This window comes from Echeneis naucrates, chromosome 15, assembly GCF_900963305.1.
Source record: "Echeneis naucrates chromosome 15, fEcheNa1.1, whole genome shotgun sequence".
In the NCBI taxonomy this organism is placed as follows: domain Eukaryota; kingdom Metazoa; phylum Chordata; class Actinopteri; order Carangiformes; family Echeneidae; genus Echeneis; species Echeneis naucrates.
The window spans coordinates 14,782,206-14,797,142 of NC_042525.1; the positions used below are offsets into that span (position 1 = coordinate 14,782,206).

The window sequence follows — 14,937 nt, forward strand, 5'->3', positions numbered from 1 at the left end:
GGGCTGTAACACTCAGAACGGGATGTTCTCTTTGGTGAATGCATAAAAACGGTACACAAATGCTTTTGCAAACACACTCCACTGACTGCACGGGCACAAAGATGCTTAAGAGGCAAAAAACAACACATATAACAATTTGTAGTTCTGCATGCATACATACTGCACATATAAGAGGGTGTGGGTGTGACACTAAGTCAAATGGCAATTTACTTTCGACAGTCTGGGCCTGGTCCAATGGGAATTAGCATTTCAGAATCCAAAAACGGGTATAGCCTTCTCTCTGGCTTTCTCTTTACACTATCTAATCATCAAACCAGTATTTCTGCACTTATAGTACAATGACATTGGATTCTCCTGATGAAAATTAAAGTTTCTGTATCATTAACCTTTGTTCCACAGTGGGAAGTAAAATCGTGATATGCAGCCTGACTAAACAATCTATTATACATATAAAGACAGCACAGACAGAAATCAGACTGAGGAAGGGTTCTTAACAAGTTTAAGTAGCTCTGGCAATTTGATCTTCCTCCAATTTTTTCAAATGCAGTTTTTGACGCACTGTCTTTCAGCGTGCAACATTTTTACTTCCTCTCAGCCCAGTATCTTTCTGCTCCCATTTGTTTTGAATGCAAGTGTTTTTTTTTTTTTTCAGACGCATGAAACGTCACCCAGCTGACAAAGTAATTGATTCACAAACAAATGCAGATGTGAGCCTACTGCCACCCAGTGGGGAATAAAACCACAAACGCACAAGACAATGAACAGTAGACAAGAGTTTGTATTCTAGTCAACAGAACATAATAAAATTCAACCGGTTAAACCAGAATAACTCCAACAGAATATAATACAACAAAATGCAGAGAATAAAGTACAGTAATTGATTTGATAATTTTCAAACATTTTCCAGTGAGACTTCTCTACGGCTATCATTTACCATTTAAGGTCTAGGTAGGCAACATTAGCTCCTTAAAGTTGTTACACTCACCTGAAGAGTTATAAATGATGGTTGTCAGCTGGAGGTGTTTTTCCATCTGGAGCATCTTCAGCACTTTAGCACAGGAAACGTTGATATCTAACTCCTGTGAGAAAGGTTGAAAAGCTCAGAGGTTGGCTGTTGTTTCTTACTAACAATACAAACAGCTTTTCAGTTTATCAGTTATCCATCATAAAATCAAATTAAATAAAGTCCAGGGCATCAAAACTTCGCTCAGAACCAATACATAATTTGCGCTGCTGATAGAGATATTTTTTGGCAGAGCAACATGCCTGTTTTACAAGACAATATTTAAGACCGGAAATATAAATTTCCATCCCATAAAATATCAATATTTTCTGGTAGTCATTTATGACTTTAAAATGTGGACAAAAGAAACGTGAGGATATAACTGATAATGGAAACAATCACTTTGCAGCCCTAAAACTACCATTTATAGGCTATGTACTGGTTTGGCCTTTGTTGTCACCTTATCAGTCAAATCTCACCAACCACGTTACACGTTAGTTTCATTTTGATGAAACAAAGCTTTAAAACTAGAAGATATGCAGTCTTTAGAATTATAATGACTTGGCAGAAAGTATTTTGGCGCAACAACTCTGCAAAGCTACATTATACAGTAGTATTTGGGATGAAGCAAAAGTAATAGTAGCATGTGGGTGGAATAGTCCATGCTAACGTTAACAAAGCACCTTTAAAATTAAATTGTAAAGTGTTTTTTTGTCCGGCAATAATGGTGACGAAAACTGAAGATGACACTGCGGCCGAAATCCAGGATGCAACACCTGCAGCCTGCGGTGGATTAGCATACATTTATCTCTTTAATCACCTTCGGGAATAGGTTATTTATTTGTAAGTTAAGCTACTGCAAAATAATATAAGGGCTTACATTTAACTGATATGCCATTCGTCCGTTTTCTCATTAACGCGCAGCAATATTTGTCGACACTATCAAGAAGAACTGGGTCATGTGCAGCAATTTCATCAGCTGAAGACAAGCCGAGCGGACCCGTAGCGGCCATCTTGTAATGACGACACAAGCTAATCACCCAGAAGCCACGCCCCCAAACAGCGATAGCACGACTTTAACGATAACATTTTGGGTTTATGGGAGCAAGTCTTCCATTGGTAAAATCTGTGAAGCAAATCAGCAATTTCCCCCCCGCCCCTGTGAATTCAATATTTTCATCCGTTTAATTTTCAGCGTGTACAAATTCTGAATGAAAATATACATTCAAAGTTTCTTTTGATATAACCAAAGTTTCCAAAAAATTATTGGCTCTTCAGCATGAACAAATTAATCTGTCTAAAACATCCAGCCATTTACTCCCATTGTAAACTGTGAAGTGAAGGTAGCCAGCAACCACATTTAAATCAAATCTAATCAAATCATATTTATTTATATAGCCCTAAATCATAACGCAGTTACATCAAGGCACTTTACACATAGAGCAGGTCTAGACCAAACTCTTTCCAAAAAGTGATTTAAAGAGAACCAAACGGATGCATTTGGCAACAGTGGCAAGGAAAAACTTCCTTTAGGAGGCAGAAACCTCAGGCAGAACCAGGCTCGTTGGGCGACATCTGTCTCGACCAGTTGGGTTGAAAGAGAGAGACAGACAGGGAAGTTGGGGGGGTGGCAAATTTGGGTAGATTAGGGAGAGAATGGGAGCAGGAAGAGGGGATATTCAATACAGGTGCAGGCAGGAACATATAATGCTGCATGGAGTTCATTTGAATATAGGAGCAGCAGGCGTTGCAGAAACGTGTGTGGTGATGATTCACCACCTGCAGGATGAGAACAGGGAGAGAGAGGAGAGGAGCTGGGAGGAACTGGGAGAGACAAAGACTTTGGGTTTGCGCATGCAAGCGGGAGAGAGAGAGAGAGAGAGAGAGCGTGAGAGAGGTGCTTAGTGCTTTCCCCCAGGCCTATGGCAGCATAGCAAAGTAGTAAGTGAGCTCACTCACCTTCAGCCGCTTTATCTGTATAGCAAACCACATACACCCTGAACAGGTCGCCAGTCCATCGCAACACACAAGAACAAACAACCACAAAGTCAAACACACCTGATGAGAAATATTCTCTCAACTTTGTTAATAATTGATGCTAAATTCTTAATAAATTGGGAGTGATTAAATGTCTCACCAACACACATTTAATTCGGTCAGCAGCCTGTAACTATATAACTACGACACTAACTACTTATTAGAAGCTCCAGTGTCTCTCCAGTGTTTTGGTCCCTTTTCTCTGCCAGTAACAAATTAAATATAGAACTTTATAAACATGTGACATGCTTTCCCTTTTCTGTTATTTTACAAAAGTAGAAGCAAAAAACTGAGAGCCAGCAAGTCAAACACATAAATCCCGTGAGTAACGATAGAAAACATCAACTACGACACTACAAGACAAGGCATGAACTGTTCAATATGGTCATTTAGAAAGATGAAAAAAGCACTTAAATAGACAGTTCAAATCATAATGGCAACTCCTAATAATGGAAGAAAAAGCCCTTTGTTTTGACCAAACAGAATATAATCTACATTCAACAACAAAGACACCAACAAAACCATACTGTCAACATACATTATCCGTATCTCTACATAGTCACATCACAGAAGAGTTTCTTCCACTTGGCATTCCTCCTGTTAAAACTGAGCATTGGCTCTATTGCCTAAAGCACATCAGACAGATAATTGATACACATCCTCTCTGCGGTCCAGGAATGGTGAGCCACACAACAGCACAGACGGAGAAGCAGCATCATGACAGCCGCATCAGATGGTGTCCTGTTTAGCTGAATTAGACTTGGACCTCTGGCAGCGTCTGGACAAAATGGTAGCTGTTAGGATCAGAGAGCTGAGGATGAAGGTGGTCCCACTGAGGAAGAAGGTTGCTGCGTAGTTGCCTGTCCTGTCTACTAACCAACCTGGAGACAGAGAGACGAGAAGGTTGAAAACCAAACTCATGGTCTGGCTCCAATATTCCAGTATTCAAAATATTCCTTCCTTGCACTCTCAGTTTATACAATGAACAATATACACATTTTTGTGTAATAATGGATGTAATACAACTGATGAGTAATGAGTGTTGCTGATTCATGGCACAAAAAAAGCAAAGATTGATATTGCCCATGCTGATGTGACAAAACATCGGCATGGACAATATCAATGTTTGCATTATCTTATCCTACAGGAGAACAACCTGATGAATGAATCAACAGTTACCTCCTATTGGTGGGCTGACCAGGTAGGGGATGGCATGCAGGAAATAGACCACACCCAGAGCAGAGGTGAGATACGTGGGGCCCACGACATCAGAGGTCACCACTGGAATGAGCGCTACATAGGCTCCATCAAAGTACCCGTAGAGCACAGAAAAGGCAACCAGGAGGGAGAAGGAGTGAAGGAGGGGGATGAGCATACAGCAGAGCCCCTCCATGCCGAGTGCCACCATGTAGCTCATCATGCGATACTTCTTCAGACACCTAGAGAGGAGACAAGCTCTTAGTATTGTGCTTCATTATTGACTCACACACTAAAAAACAAAAGACAAATCCAGCCTTGCTTTCTGTCTGTGATCCATCCAAAGGTGATGTTCCCCACGATGCCACAGACTCCAAATATAGACATGAGGAAGGCAGCATGATGATGTTCCACCCCGACACTGAGAGCGTAAGGAACCAGGTAAACTACTGGAGTACTGCAGCCATACGCCAAAAACAGGAAGGACACAGACAGAATCAAGAAGTTGGGTTTCAGAAGAAACCCAAACACTTCTGCGGACATGAGGCTAAAATAGCGATCCGAGGAAAAGGCCTTTGTGGACACTGAAGCCTCGGGAGGAGGGCAAACGGGTTTATCTGAGAGACAGGCATCTGTTGACTTGGTTTCAGGGAATCCCTGGTCATCACTCTCGGCAATCATAACAGCTGCCTTATTGTTCGAGTTCATGCATTCCACCAATTTCATACTCTCAATCATGCTGTCATTTCCTGTGGTAGGTAGATCTGAGTGTTTGATCTGGCCTAGCATTGACCCTGTTAGCTTGTTGCTGAATAAAATACATTCTGCTATCTTCATATCTGCTGGTCTAGAAAGCAGAGCTATGTTCCCCTGACTTAGGCCAATGTCTCTGAGAGCTCCATTGGCTATGAGTAGTCCTTGAATATCCTTTAAGTTGTTCGTGTCCAACTGCTTTGGCTCCACTTGGCTGCAATCAGCAGCTTCTTTTACAGTGTCTTCAGAGTCCAGCACTGTTGCCTGGCAGTGCTGCTCCAGGTGGGTCATGTTGTTCTCCCATAGCCTTTGGATGGAAGAACAAAGCAGAAGAAAATGCATTGAAAAAATTCCACAAATGCAAGCTGAAAGAATATTATCTCATGGGCAATGACTTTCTGTTGTTCTTCCTGTCCTCAATCTGGGAGCAACTCACCCATCCACAACTGTGGACATGTTAGACAAAGAAAATTTCACTGTGATGATATTCCTGTTTTATTCTGGGAAGGAAAGGAAATAAATGTGTTTCCCAAAATCTTAATTTTTTCTGCATGCAACAACCATCTGTTGTTTGAAGGATGTGCTGCTGTCAGTTTTATCTGTGGATGTGTTGACTACACAACAAGACATTTGCACAACATGGGACTTGCTTTTGGAACAGATGCCTCCACTTTATATTCCCTAATGGGCTTCCCTAATTAGTCCTCTTTCCTGTATTTAACATTTTCTTGGACTTTAAAACGAAGGGGCTCTGTACTTACATTTTGACTTGTGGCCCCAGTGGCCTCATCAGCGCACCACACGCACACAAGTTGGAAACAAATCCTCCCAGGATGAGCAGAGCTCCCCTCCAAGAGTAATGCTCAATGAGAAACTGCACTGCAGGAGCCAAGATGAAGGTCCCAATGCCACTACCTGAAGTTGGGATGAGATTGGATTTGATGGGATGAAATGAGATGAGAAGAGTAGAAAAGAAGAGAAAGGAGAGGAACTTACAGGTAGATTCAAGCAAAGCCCAGAAGGAGAAAAAAAAAAGGGGGTAACAAATGAATAGCAGAGAGGTGATGGGAAAGTGAGGTATAAATGACAAAAAAAAGAAAGCAACAATTAGGTAAAAGGTGTCACTACCAGACAGGGCGATGCCATAGGCCAGAGCTTTCCTCTCACTGAAGTACCTCCCAACCATCGCTATGGCTGGTGTGTAGCTGAGAGAAAAGCCAAGACCTGCAGAGGACGAATAAAGGGATTTGGAGTTTGGCAAAACATGCCAATTGTTGCCAGAACTGAGCAGAAGTTCATTTGGTTGTCTAATTTGAAGGACACCATGTTGCATTCTGCAATACATTAATACAGTATATGCTTTCAATAGGAACATGAAACATCATCAAAGCTTTTAATGCATTCCTCTTAAACAAACGCCTATTGCTCGTTATACCTCAGTAACAGTGGAGATTCTTTTTTATAAAGAAAAGCAGCAACATTTTTGAAGTGGTTGCATGGGCTGTTGGAAATGATAAACAGTAACAAACTATTTATTTCATTTGACAATTTCATCTGGAACACCCATTCACAGTCCAAGATGGCTGCCCTGTCAATAAAAGTAGAAGGTAATATTCTAGTATTCTCGTATAATATTGTAGTTCTAGCTAGCATTTCTATCTTATTGAATCAGTTGTACATGTAGTCCTGTCAAACCTGTTTTACACAGTTCTGTATGCAAATGTGATACTTACTGTATCCTGTGACGAGGCTTTTAAGTAATTCAACATAAAACCTCGTTCTCTTATTACGGTGAGATCTGCTGATGGTATTTAAGAATCAATAGAAACTTTAACTGCAGCTTTCAAAGGTTAAGCTTAAGTGGTCTTTGTTGCTTTTTAATTTGTGTGAGAGGTTGGTGGAGAAAGCTCAACTGTGGAGGTTAGTCCTGTTGTACGTCCGTGGCCATAAAAGTGAACAGGGACAACAAAAATGTTAAATCAGTTGTTACAGTTATCGACTTTTCTCATAGGTTATACAACACTGATCAGATGTGATGCATGAACTTCATTGCTCAGGGGACAATTTGATTTTTCTCTGTCCTCTGTCCTTGTGGTGGTTTGGAATTGCATTGCGGAGAATGCAGCATCGAGGAGCACAAATCAAGTGTGCAAACGTAGATAATGATTAGGTGGCCAGGTGCCATCGAGGTGATGTTTTTGTGTACCTGTGAGGATGCCCAGGAAAATGTAGAGATATTCCAAACTCGAGGCGAAGGAGCTGAGAACCAGGCCAGTAGCAGAAAGCAGACCCCCCGCAATCACTGTTGCTCTGCAGGTGAAACGGCTCGCAAGGAAACTGGCCAGAGGAGCTGTAAACACAGTTCATGCTGATTACGCTCACTTCACGGACTTAGTTTAGGAATTACCTTCATATTTAACCATTGTAACTAATGTACACAAAGGGTATAACAGAACTGGTCCAGACTTTATACCAGAGAATGTTAGAGGGGTTTGTCTTCCTGATCATCCTTTTTTCAGTCCAGCTTTGAATCTCTAATACTGTTTTCTTTTTCAAATGTCTTTACATTTGGTTTGATATAAAAGAGAAAACAAAAAACATTTCATCCACATGAAGATCTAGCTCAGCGGTCTGTGTCAGAGGATGTGTGTTGACCCAACTGTGTCGGCCCGTGCTGTGATCCTCATCGTGAGGAGCATCACAGATGCAAAGGGTTAAGGATGAACTACAGCAGCTCTTGGTCATCGGTCTGATGTAACTCATGGACAAGAATGTTTGCTCTGACTGCATTTAAACTCAGGTCAAGCTGGACTTCAGATACCTTTGACTGTCTTTAAGACTTGGCCCAAACACTTTCAATTAATTCCCTGCAATGGCGTGTCTCTCACTTACACATACTCTTTAATTAATAACAAATGACTGAAACCTGGACCAAACAGTCAAATAGGATACCCTGTCAATACTGATACTACAGGTATTACCACATAGCATGGTGGTGCAGTCAATCAGGCTGTGGATCCAGGCAGTGGTGGAATAATCCTTCTCAAAGTGCAGCTGGAACGCCACAAAGAAAATGGAAACACACCTGGAGACAGAGAGCGAGGGTAGATTTAGTCTATTACACAGCCTTATGGAAAAAAATGCCTTTTTTGTTTTTCTCCATGGCCCATCGGTGCTGCAAGTTCCTTCGGTTCTACGCCGAAACAAGAACATTAAGGAAAAGCCTGCTCTAGTTTCCATAGGGTGATAACCTGGTGGCACTGGGTTTTACAAGGCTTTATGGGATAGATTCCCTTATAACTGCAAATCAGATTTATTGTACTCAACGAGTCATTAAAGCAGGGAGGGTTTGTGTTCTACATCTGAATGGAGGATATTCAAATGATCTTAAGCTGCTGTGTCATGACTGACCCTTCGTGTGATGCAACAACTAGATGATTTATATCACAGAGAGCAGGCTGGAGTGAGGTGTTAATCAGTTTATTGCTGTTGTTTCATACAGTCAATCTGAGAGGTCTGTACTCTCTAACCCTCTTTATGGCCCTCACTGGCCATTATAATATAACAGCACAGGGCACTCCTTGCTCTTATGGCATTTTGCCAGGCCAGAGCTGGGAACACATAAAAAAAGATGCCAGCTACTCATTCCATTCATAAGCCCACTTATGTAGCATACAGTAATAACAATTTTACCTCATGATCTGTGACAATGGAGAACAAAATGAATTCGACCATGTTCTTTATTTTAAAGGCCAGGAATGTCAACTCTCTTTTAAGTGAGTTAAATATTAATGACAGCAAAAGCCAACAACAAAAGTAAAACTTAAAGCTGAATGGTTCAAAAGCAGCGGTTTGATCAGTCTGCAGTTTCACAAGTTCTATTTCTATCAGGGATAATGTTAACTATTAGGAAATATAGATTTATATGGGGGTTCATTAGAATACATTAGACATAAATAGGAGAGTCCAACAATACACAGCTACCCCAGAAAGTGGAAGATATTGTCGACACATTATCTAATAAAAGTGGAAAATAGCCACCAGTATTATAAATGTCAGTTTTTTGCAGCGTTAATGGCCTGATTCATAATATTGCAGAAGGAATATTTATTCTGCAGAAGTGAAAAGCAGTGTTAAACAATGTGCTTCATAATATGTTGGGATTTTATGGTTTAACTCGGCATTAAACAAATTTGTTTGACAACACAGGAAATTCACACTACTGCCAAAAACGCCATGGCTCTCGGCACAGTCACCCTGACCAGCTAAAAGACAAAGTTGTTGGTGAAATATAGAAAACATGATACCTTTCTTTTTTTTTCTGTATGTATGTGAACATTTAAGCTGAATCAATGTCAGCTACTGGCTCATTTACAGAAACCATGTACTGGCTGTGCATAGTTAGAAATGGAAACATCTCAGCAGGAAGTCAAAGTCTGTGGAAAAAAGAAAAAGCGGCTGCTTAAAATTTTCAGCTGGGTGGGACTGAAGTCCTGCCAAGTAATAACATGGAGGTGTTAATAACCAAAGCTGAGAACACAAAGCCGTATTATGAACAGCTATTTGTCACAGCTGTATGCTGTAACAGTGCTGCTCATTCAGGCGCTTAAAACCTCCAAAGTTGTGTTCAGCAGATTTTGATGAGAGGAAATCAGAGCAGAAAATGTCATTAATATGCGTCATGTGGGTTCAGGTGAAATGTCACTGTTAACAACTTTCTGTTACGTGGATGTAGTGATATGATTCATCAGAAAGATCTGACCAGTTGGTCTTCATTTGTATTGTTCGGCAGTCCTGGCAGACAAGGTGTGAAAAACTGACACGCTGGTTTTTGAACAAAGCTCATCTCTTTTTATATCTCTCTTATTCACTTAAAACAAATAATGCTGGAAGCTAGAGAGGGGCCATTGGCTTCCGATTCTGGCTGTACTTTCAGTAGAGTTTAACAGGTTCTCATTAAAGGCAATGCGGGTAACCACCAGACACACACACAAACACACACACACACACACACACAGACGCACTCACCTGGTCACTGCCCGGATACAGATGGTGGCGAGGAAACAGCCAGCAACAATCATCCAACCCCAGCCACCTTCTGGTGGGACTCTGATCACAGACATTCTTCTGCCACTTTGGAGCTTCTCCTCTTTGGTGACTGCCATCGCTGTACCCAATCACAGGGCAGATGTGCATCAGTGTTCCTTCTCACTGACAACGAGGACGCCAGTGGTCACAACTTTGTGCATAGAGTGTAGAGCACGTATTTGTTGGGCAGGTTTCCTCTTCCAGAACCACAGCTGCTAGCTTTAATGTCATTAGAAACCTCTTTCGTCTTCCTCCTCTTCCTCTGTCACTAAGAAGACACAAAAAACGCAAAATCTCAATGCTAGTTGTAAAAACAAACGATTGGGATCTTAGTTGTAAATCAAGACAAAGAACTCCAGTCACACTGCAAAGGTCATGCTAATGCCCTGCTATATGCTTCTAATGCCAAAGCTATCATGTCACTGTTCAGCAGATATTATGTTTACTGTGGACACAATCTTATTTCAACATGTTAGCATGATAACATTTGGCACTTCTAAGTGTTCTTTTAGCATAACAAGTCAGTTGAGGCAGAGGTGAGGAGCACCAAATATAGAAACCCAGAAGATATTCTGGGTTCATCTTCTTAAATTTAAACTTTACCAGCACAAAAGCCAAGATCAGCGTAATTCAACCATGCTCTAGTTGTCAGCGGTCAGATCAGCATGAGCTGGAAACACTGATGTAGTCGTCTGTTGGGATACATTCAAATATACCCTGCTTAGTTTGGCTGCACTTCAGCTGCAAGATAAAAGTTGGTAATACACCAATGTGAGTGCTCATATCTCTGTTTCTGCATTTCTTCATTTGTGTCCCAGACAGTGGGGCACTGCGCTCATCACACGTGAGCCTGCCGAATAACATCAGACTGAAAACGCAGACTTAAGACTGGATAGCAGCAAATTAGTGTGGGCGTATTTAAATCCTTGTACTGTGCAAGAGAGACAACCTTCTGGCCTCAAACAAAAGCCACCTGAGCTGCTAAACAATAGACTAAAAGCAGACAGCTTGTTTAACACCCTTCAGCCACACCTACTTATTTCCATCTAAAAACATCCAAAATGTATTTCTGATTTCCACAGTAAACAACTTGTGGAACAGCTGGAGAGCAAAGGCCTGTATAGGGCTTGAATGTGTAAAGTCTCAACCATGTGTGTATCCCAATCACGTATAAGAGAACAATTTTTAAGTTATATACGTGTTGGTTAGCTGTTGCATCAGACTGGGGTTGGGTTTCACTGAATGGGTTAAGGCCAGACATGTCTGCTACAATTCTTTTGATTTGATAACACAGCAGCGCTATAATGCCGTAATATGGTTTCTGGGGCTATTTTTTGGCACCAGAAAGCACAAACACCTTTGTAATATGGTGAAAAACCAGAGTAGATGTCAGAGTTGGGTGTCGGACACGTTTCACCCACAGCATGTGAGAGATTAGTGTTTCTGTGTTTGAATTTTCAGTGGTCGGGATGTTGAAAGTTAGACCCAGGCTGTTTGCATTTGATAATGGCATCCTCCAACTGTTTCCTTCATCACTTTAAGGAGTTGTAAACACTGGGCAAACTGTTGCAGTCAGGCAGTGCGTTTCCATTTGAAGAGCTCCGGCCTCCATTCCAGCTGAGCTGTTTGGCCTATCCAGTAAAGCCTGTCTAGGGCCATTACAACAGCAAACGTTTAAATAATCTGCAAACAAGCCACGTGGACAAACAATCTAACATGGATAAACAACCTACATGTGTGTGTATGTCAATAAGAACATTGTAAAAGATAAAAACGGCTCACTTTCCATGAGAATATGAAGCAATAAAAGAAATAGACAAACTTATTTGAGGGATAAAGAGAGAATAAAGTCATGCTTGTCCTTCTGAAACGTGTGGACGATCCAAAGGTTCTTGTGCAGCCACTTTTTATTTGTCATCTGTTGCATTGAAAGGTTATCTCAACAAACTTACCAGCTGTAAAGCTTGCGTGTGTGTCTTTTTGTGTGTTGATTGACAGACTGTGTACATCCCCGACAGAAAATCCTTGTGCAAAACAGACCGACAGCAAACCATGAAAAAGCTGAACTCTGAAACTCTGTCACTGTCACTGAATTTTGTTACAGTCAGTGGCTTTATGGAGGACAGGAGTAGAAAGTAGCATTACAGGGGTTATTAAACAAGAGTTCACTTCACAGTGACCACAATGTCAGTCCTGGAAAACTTTGCTGATAGAGCTGTAGATTCACTTATTAACAAATATATGATGTTACTGCTTTGTTCATAACGTGTGATTGCAGAGGAAAAAAAAAAAAAACCTTCACTTTTATTATATATACAGTTTTACTACATGTGCTTATTGCGTGTGCACAACAATAAAATCTGCATATATAGATCTAAAATAAACAGATGTTACACGTTACTGATTCACAGAGCAACATTATAGCGAGAATGAATTGATCCGAATGAGATAGATACATGTAGTTTGTTCGTTTTGTTGTGTGTGTGTTTTATTTTAAGAAATTCAGTATCAGCTCTTAGAAATTGTTACTGTATTTATATGCTCCATTTCCCATCGGAAATCTTTGATTTATTGTGTCTCCGAAGTGAAGCATTTACTTCTGACATCGCCTACAAGAATGATCTTTCCATGCGTTTTGCAGGAAGGTTTATTTTTTTAAGAATAAAAAAAAAAAACAAAAACGAACAACCAGAAGTCATCTCTTGAAATGTCAACTTTTTCGGATAAACTACAGCAAAACTTAAACAGACACGAAGAGACAGAGAGAGGCGGGCTGCAAGTGGAGGTAAACACAGGCAGCGCCACAACAAGAAGATAAAAACAACAAAACAAAACAAACAAACAAAACAAAATAAGAATAAAAAGAGAGAGAGAGAGAGCGACAGAAAGACAAACACACAAAATAAAAAGAAAGAGCGGCGGAAAGACAAACACACAAAATGAAAAAGAGAGTTATAGAAAGACAAACAAACACACACACAAAATAATAATAAAAAAAAAATCTAAAAAAGTAGTAAAGAAAAAGGAAATAACGAAGCGGTAGGTAGGCTGAGTGTGTGCTGACTTACATCAGGCTCCATCCGGAGTCGATCTGTCAGCGACCCGCAGAGCTGGACAGAAGCAGCAACACGTGAGAGGAACAAAGAAAGCTGGAGCTCCTTCTTCCCTGACACCACCCTCCCTGACACTACCTTCCCTGACACCACCCTCCCTGACACCACCCTCCCTGACATCCCCACACAGCTCCCCGATGGAGTGCCGGTCCCAAAACATGCCCCTCACTGCCTTATGTCACTACCTTCCATGACACCACCCTCCCTGACACCACCCTCCATGCACCACCTTCCATGACACCACCCTCCAGGCACCACCGTCCCTGACACCACCCTCACTGACACCACCTTCCATGACACCACCCTCCATGCACCACCCTCCCTGACACCACCCTCCAGGCACCACCTTCCCTGACACCACCCTCACTGACACCACCCTCCAGGCACCACCCTCCCTGACACCACCTTCCATGACAACACCCTCCAGGCACCACCCTCCAGGCAGCACCCTCCCTGACACCACCCTCCAGGCACCACCTTCCCTGACACCACCCTCACTGACACCACCCTCCAGGCACCACCCTCCCTGACACCACCTTCCATGACACCACCCTCCAGGCACCACCCTCCAGGCAGCACCCTCCCTGACACCACCCTCCAGGCAGCACCCTCCCTGACACCACCCTCCAGGCACCACCCTCCCTGACACCACCTTTTATGACACCACCCTCCAGGCACCACCCTCCAGGCAGCACCCTCCATGACACCACCTTCCATGACACCACCCTCGAGGCACCACCTTCCCTGACATCCCCACACAGCTCCCCGACGGAGTGCCGGTCCCAAAACATGCCCCTCACTGCCTTATGTCTGTCTCTGGACCGGCGCGTCCCACTGACTTTACTGCAGGGTGTTTCTTTTTATTGCTATAATAATCCCATAATAATCAGACGTAGACTCTGCGACATCCGGTGCATGTTTTAAATTTCAACAGTTTTATCTCCTCGGACAAAGTCTTTGTGTTTCCCTCCATGTATTTCATCATGGTCCGCCAGCATCAGTGAGGAAGCTGCTATTTAAACAGATCTTAGACCCATAAAATGGAACGGTGGAACAGATGTAGTCAGGCACACTTCATACTTTTAGATTTCTTTACAATCAGCTGGATAAAGCTTTTTTATTTTATTAGTTTACTGGTAACTCTGGCTACTTGTTGCTCAAGCTAAACAGGTATCTGCCCAGCTAAAGCTAACAAAAACCCAGCTGAAGCTAACTTAAACCCAGCTAAAGCTAACTTAAACCCAACTGAGCTAACTTAAACCCAACTGAAGCTAACTTAAACCCAACTGAAGCTAACATTATTACATTTGAAGCTAACTTAAACCCAACTGTAGCTAACAAAAACCCATCTGAAGCTAACATAAACCTAGCTGAAGCTAACAAAAACCCATCTGAAGCTAACATAAACCCAGCTGAAGCTAACATAAACCCATCTGAAGCTAACATAAACCTAGCTGAAGCTAACAAAACCCAGCTGAAGCCAACATAAACCCATCTGAAGCTAACAAAAAACCCAGCTGAAGCTAACAAAAACCCAGCTGAAGCTAACATAAATCCAGTTTAAGCTAACAAAAACCCAGCTGAAGCCAACATAACCCCATCTGAAGCTAACATAAACCTAGCTGAAGCTAACAAAAACCCAGCTGAAGCTAACAAAAACCCAGCTGAAGCTACCATAAACCCAGTTTAAGATAACAAAAACCCAGCTGAAGCTAACATAAATCCAGTTTAAGATAACAAAAACCC

At 41.8% G+C, this 14,937-nt stretch overlaps 1 protein-coding gene across 1 annotated transcript; it reads right to left on the bottom strand.

Annotated features, from left to right (window-relative positions):
- Window positions 1-3,769: 3,769 nt before the first annotated feature.
- LOC115055806 (monocarboxylate transporter 12-B-like) lies at window positions 3,770-13,201 on the bottom strand. The gene is made up of 10 exons (XM_029521831.1): window positions 13,147-13,201; window positions 12,031-12,102; window positions 10,019-10,346; window positions 7,972-8,075; window positions 7,197-7,340; window positions 6,119-6,214; window positions 5,755-5,905; window positions 4,560-5,303; window positions 4,220-4,479; window positions 3,770-3,921 (listed from the first exon to the last, which is right to left on the bottom strand). The coding sequence occupies exons 3-10, from the start codon at window positions 10,153-10,155 to the stop codon at window positions 3,770-3,772; spliced, it is 1,788 nt and encodes a 595-aa protein (XP_029377691.1). The 5' UTR covers window positions 10,156-10,346; window positions 12,031-12,102; window positions 13,147-13,201.
- Window positions 13,202-14,937: the final 1,736 nt, after the last annotated feature.

Coding starts and splice junctions, on each gene's coding strand:
- LOC115055806 (XM_029521831.1), bottom strand. CDS start 10,155: ATGGCAGTCACCAAAGAGGAGAAGCTCCAAAGTGGCAGAAGAATGTCT. Junction 8,076..10,018: donor TGTATCCGGGCAGTGACCAG/GTGAGTGCGTCT, acceptor CTCTGTCTCCAG/GTGTGTTTCCATTTTCTTTG. Junction 6,215..7,196: donor TTTCCTGGGCATCCTCACAG/GTACACAAAAAC, acceptor CGTCCTCTGCAG/GTCTTGGCTTTTCTCTCAGC.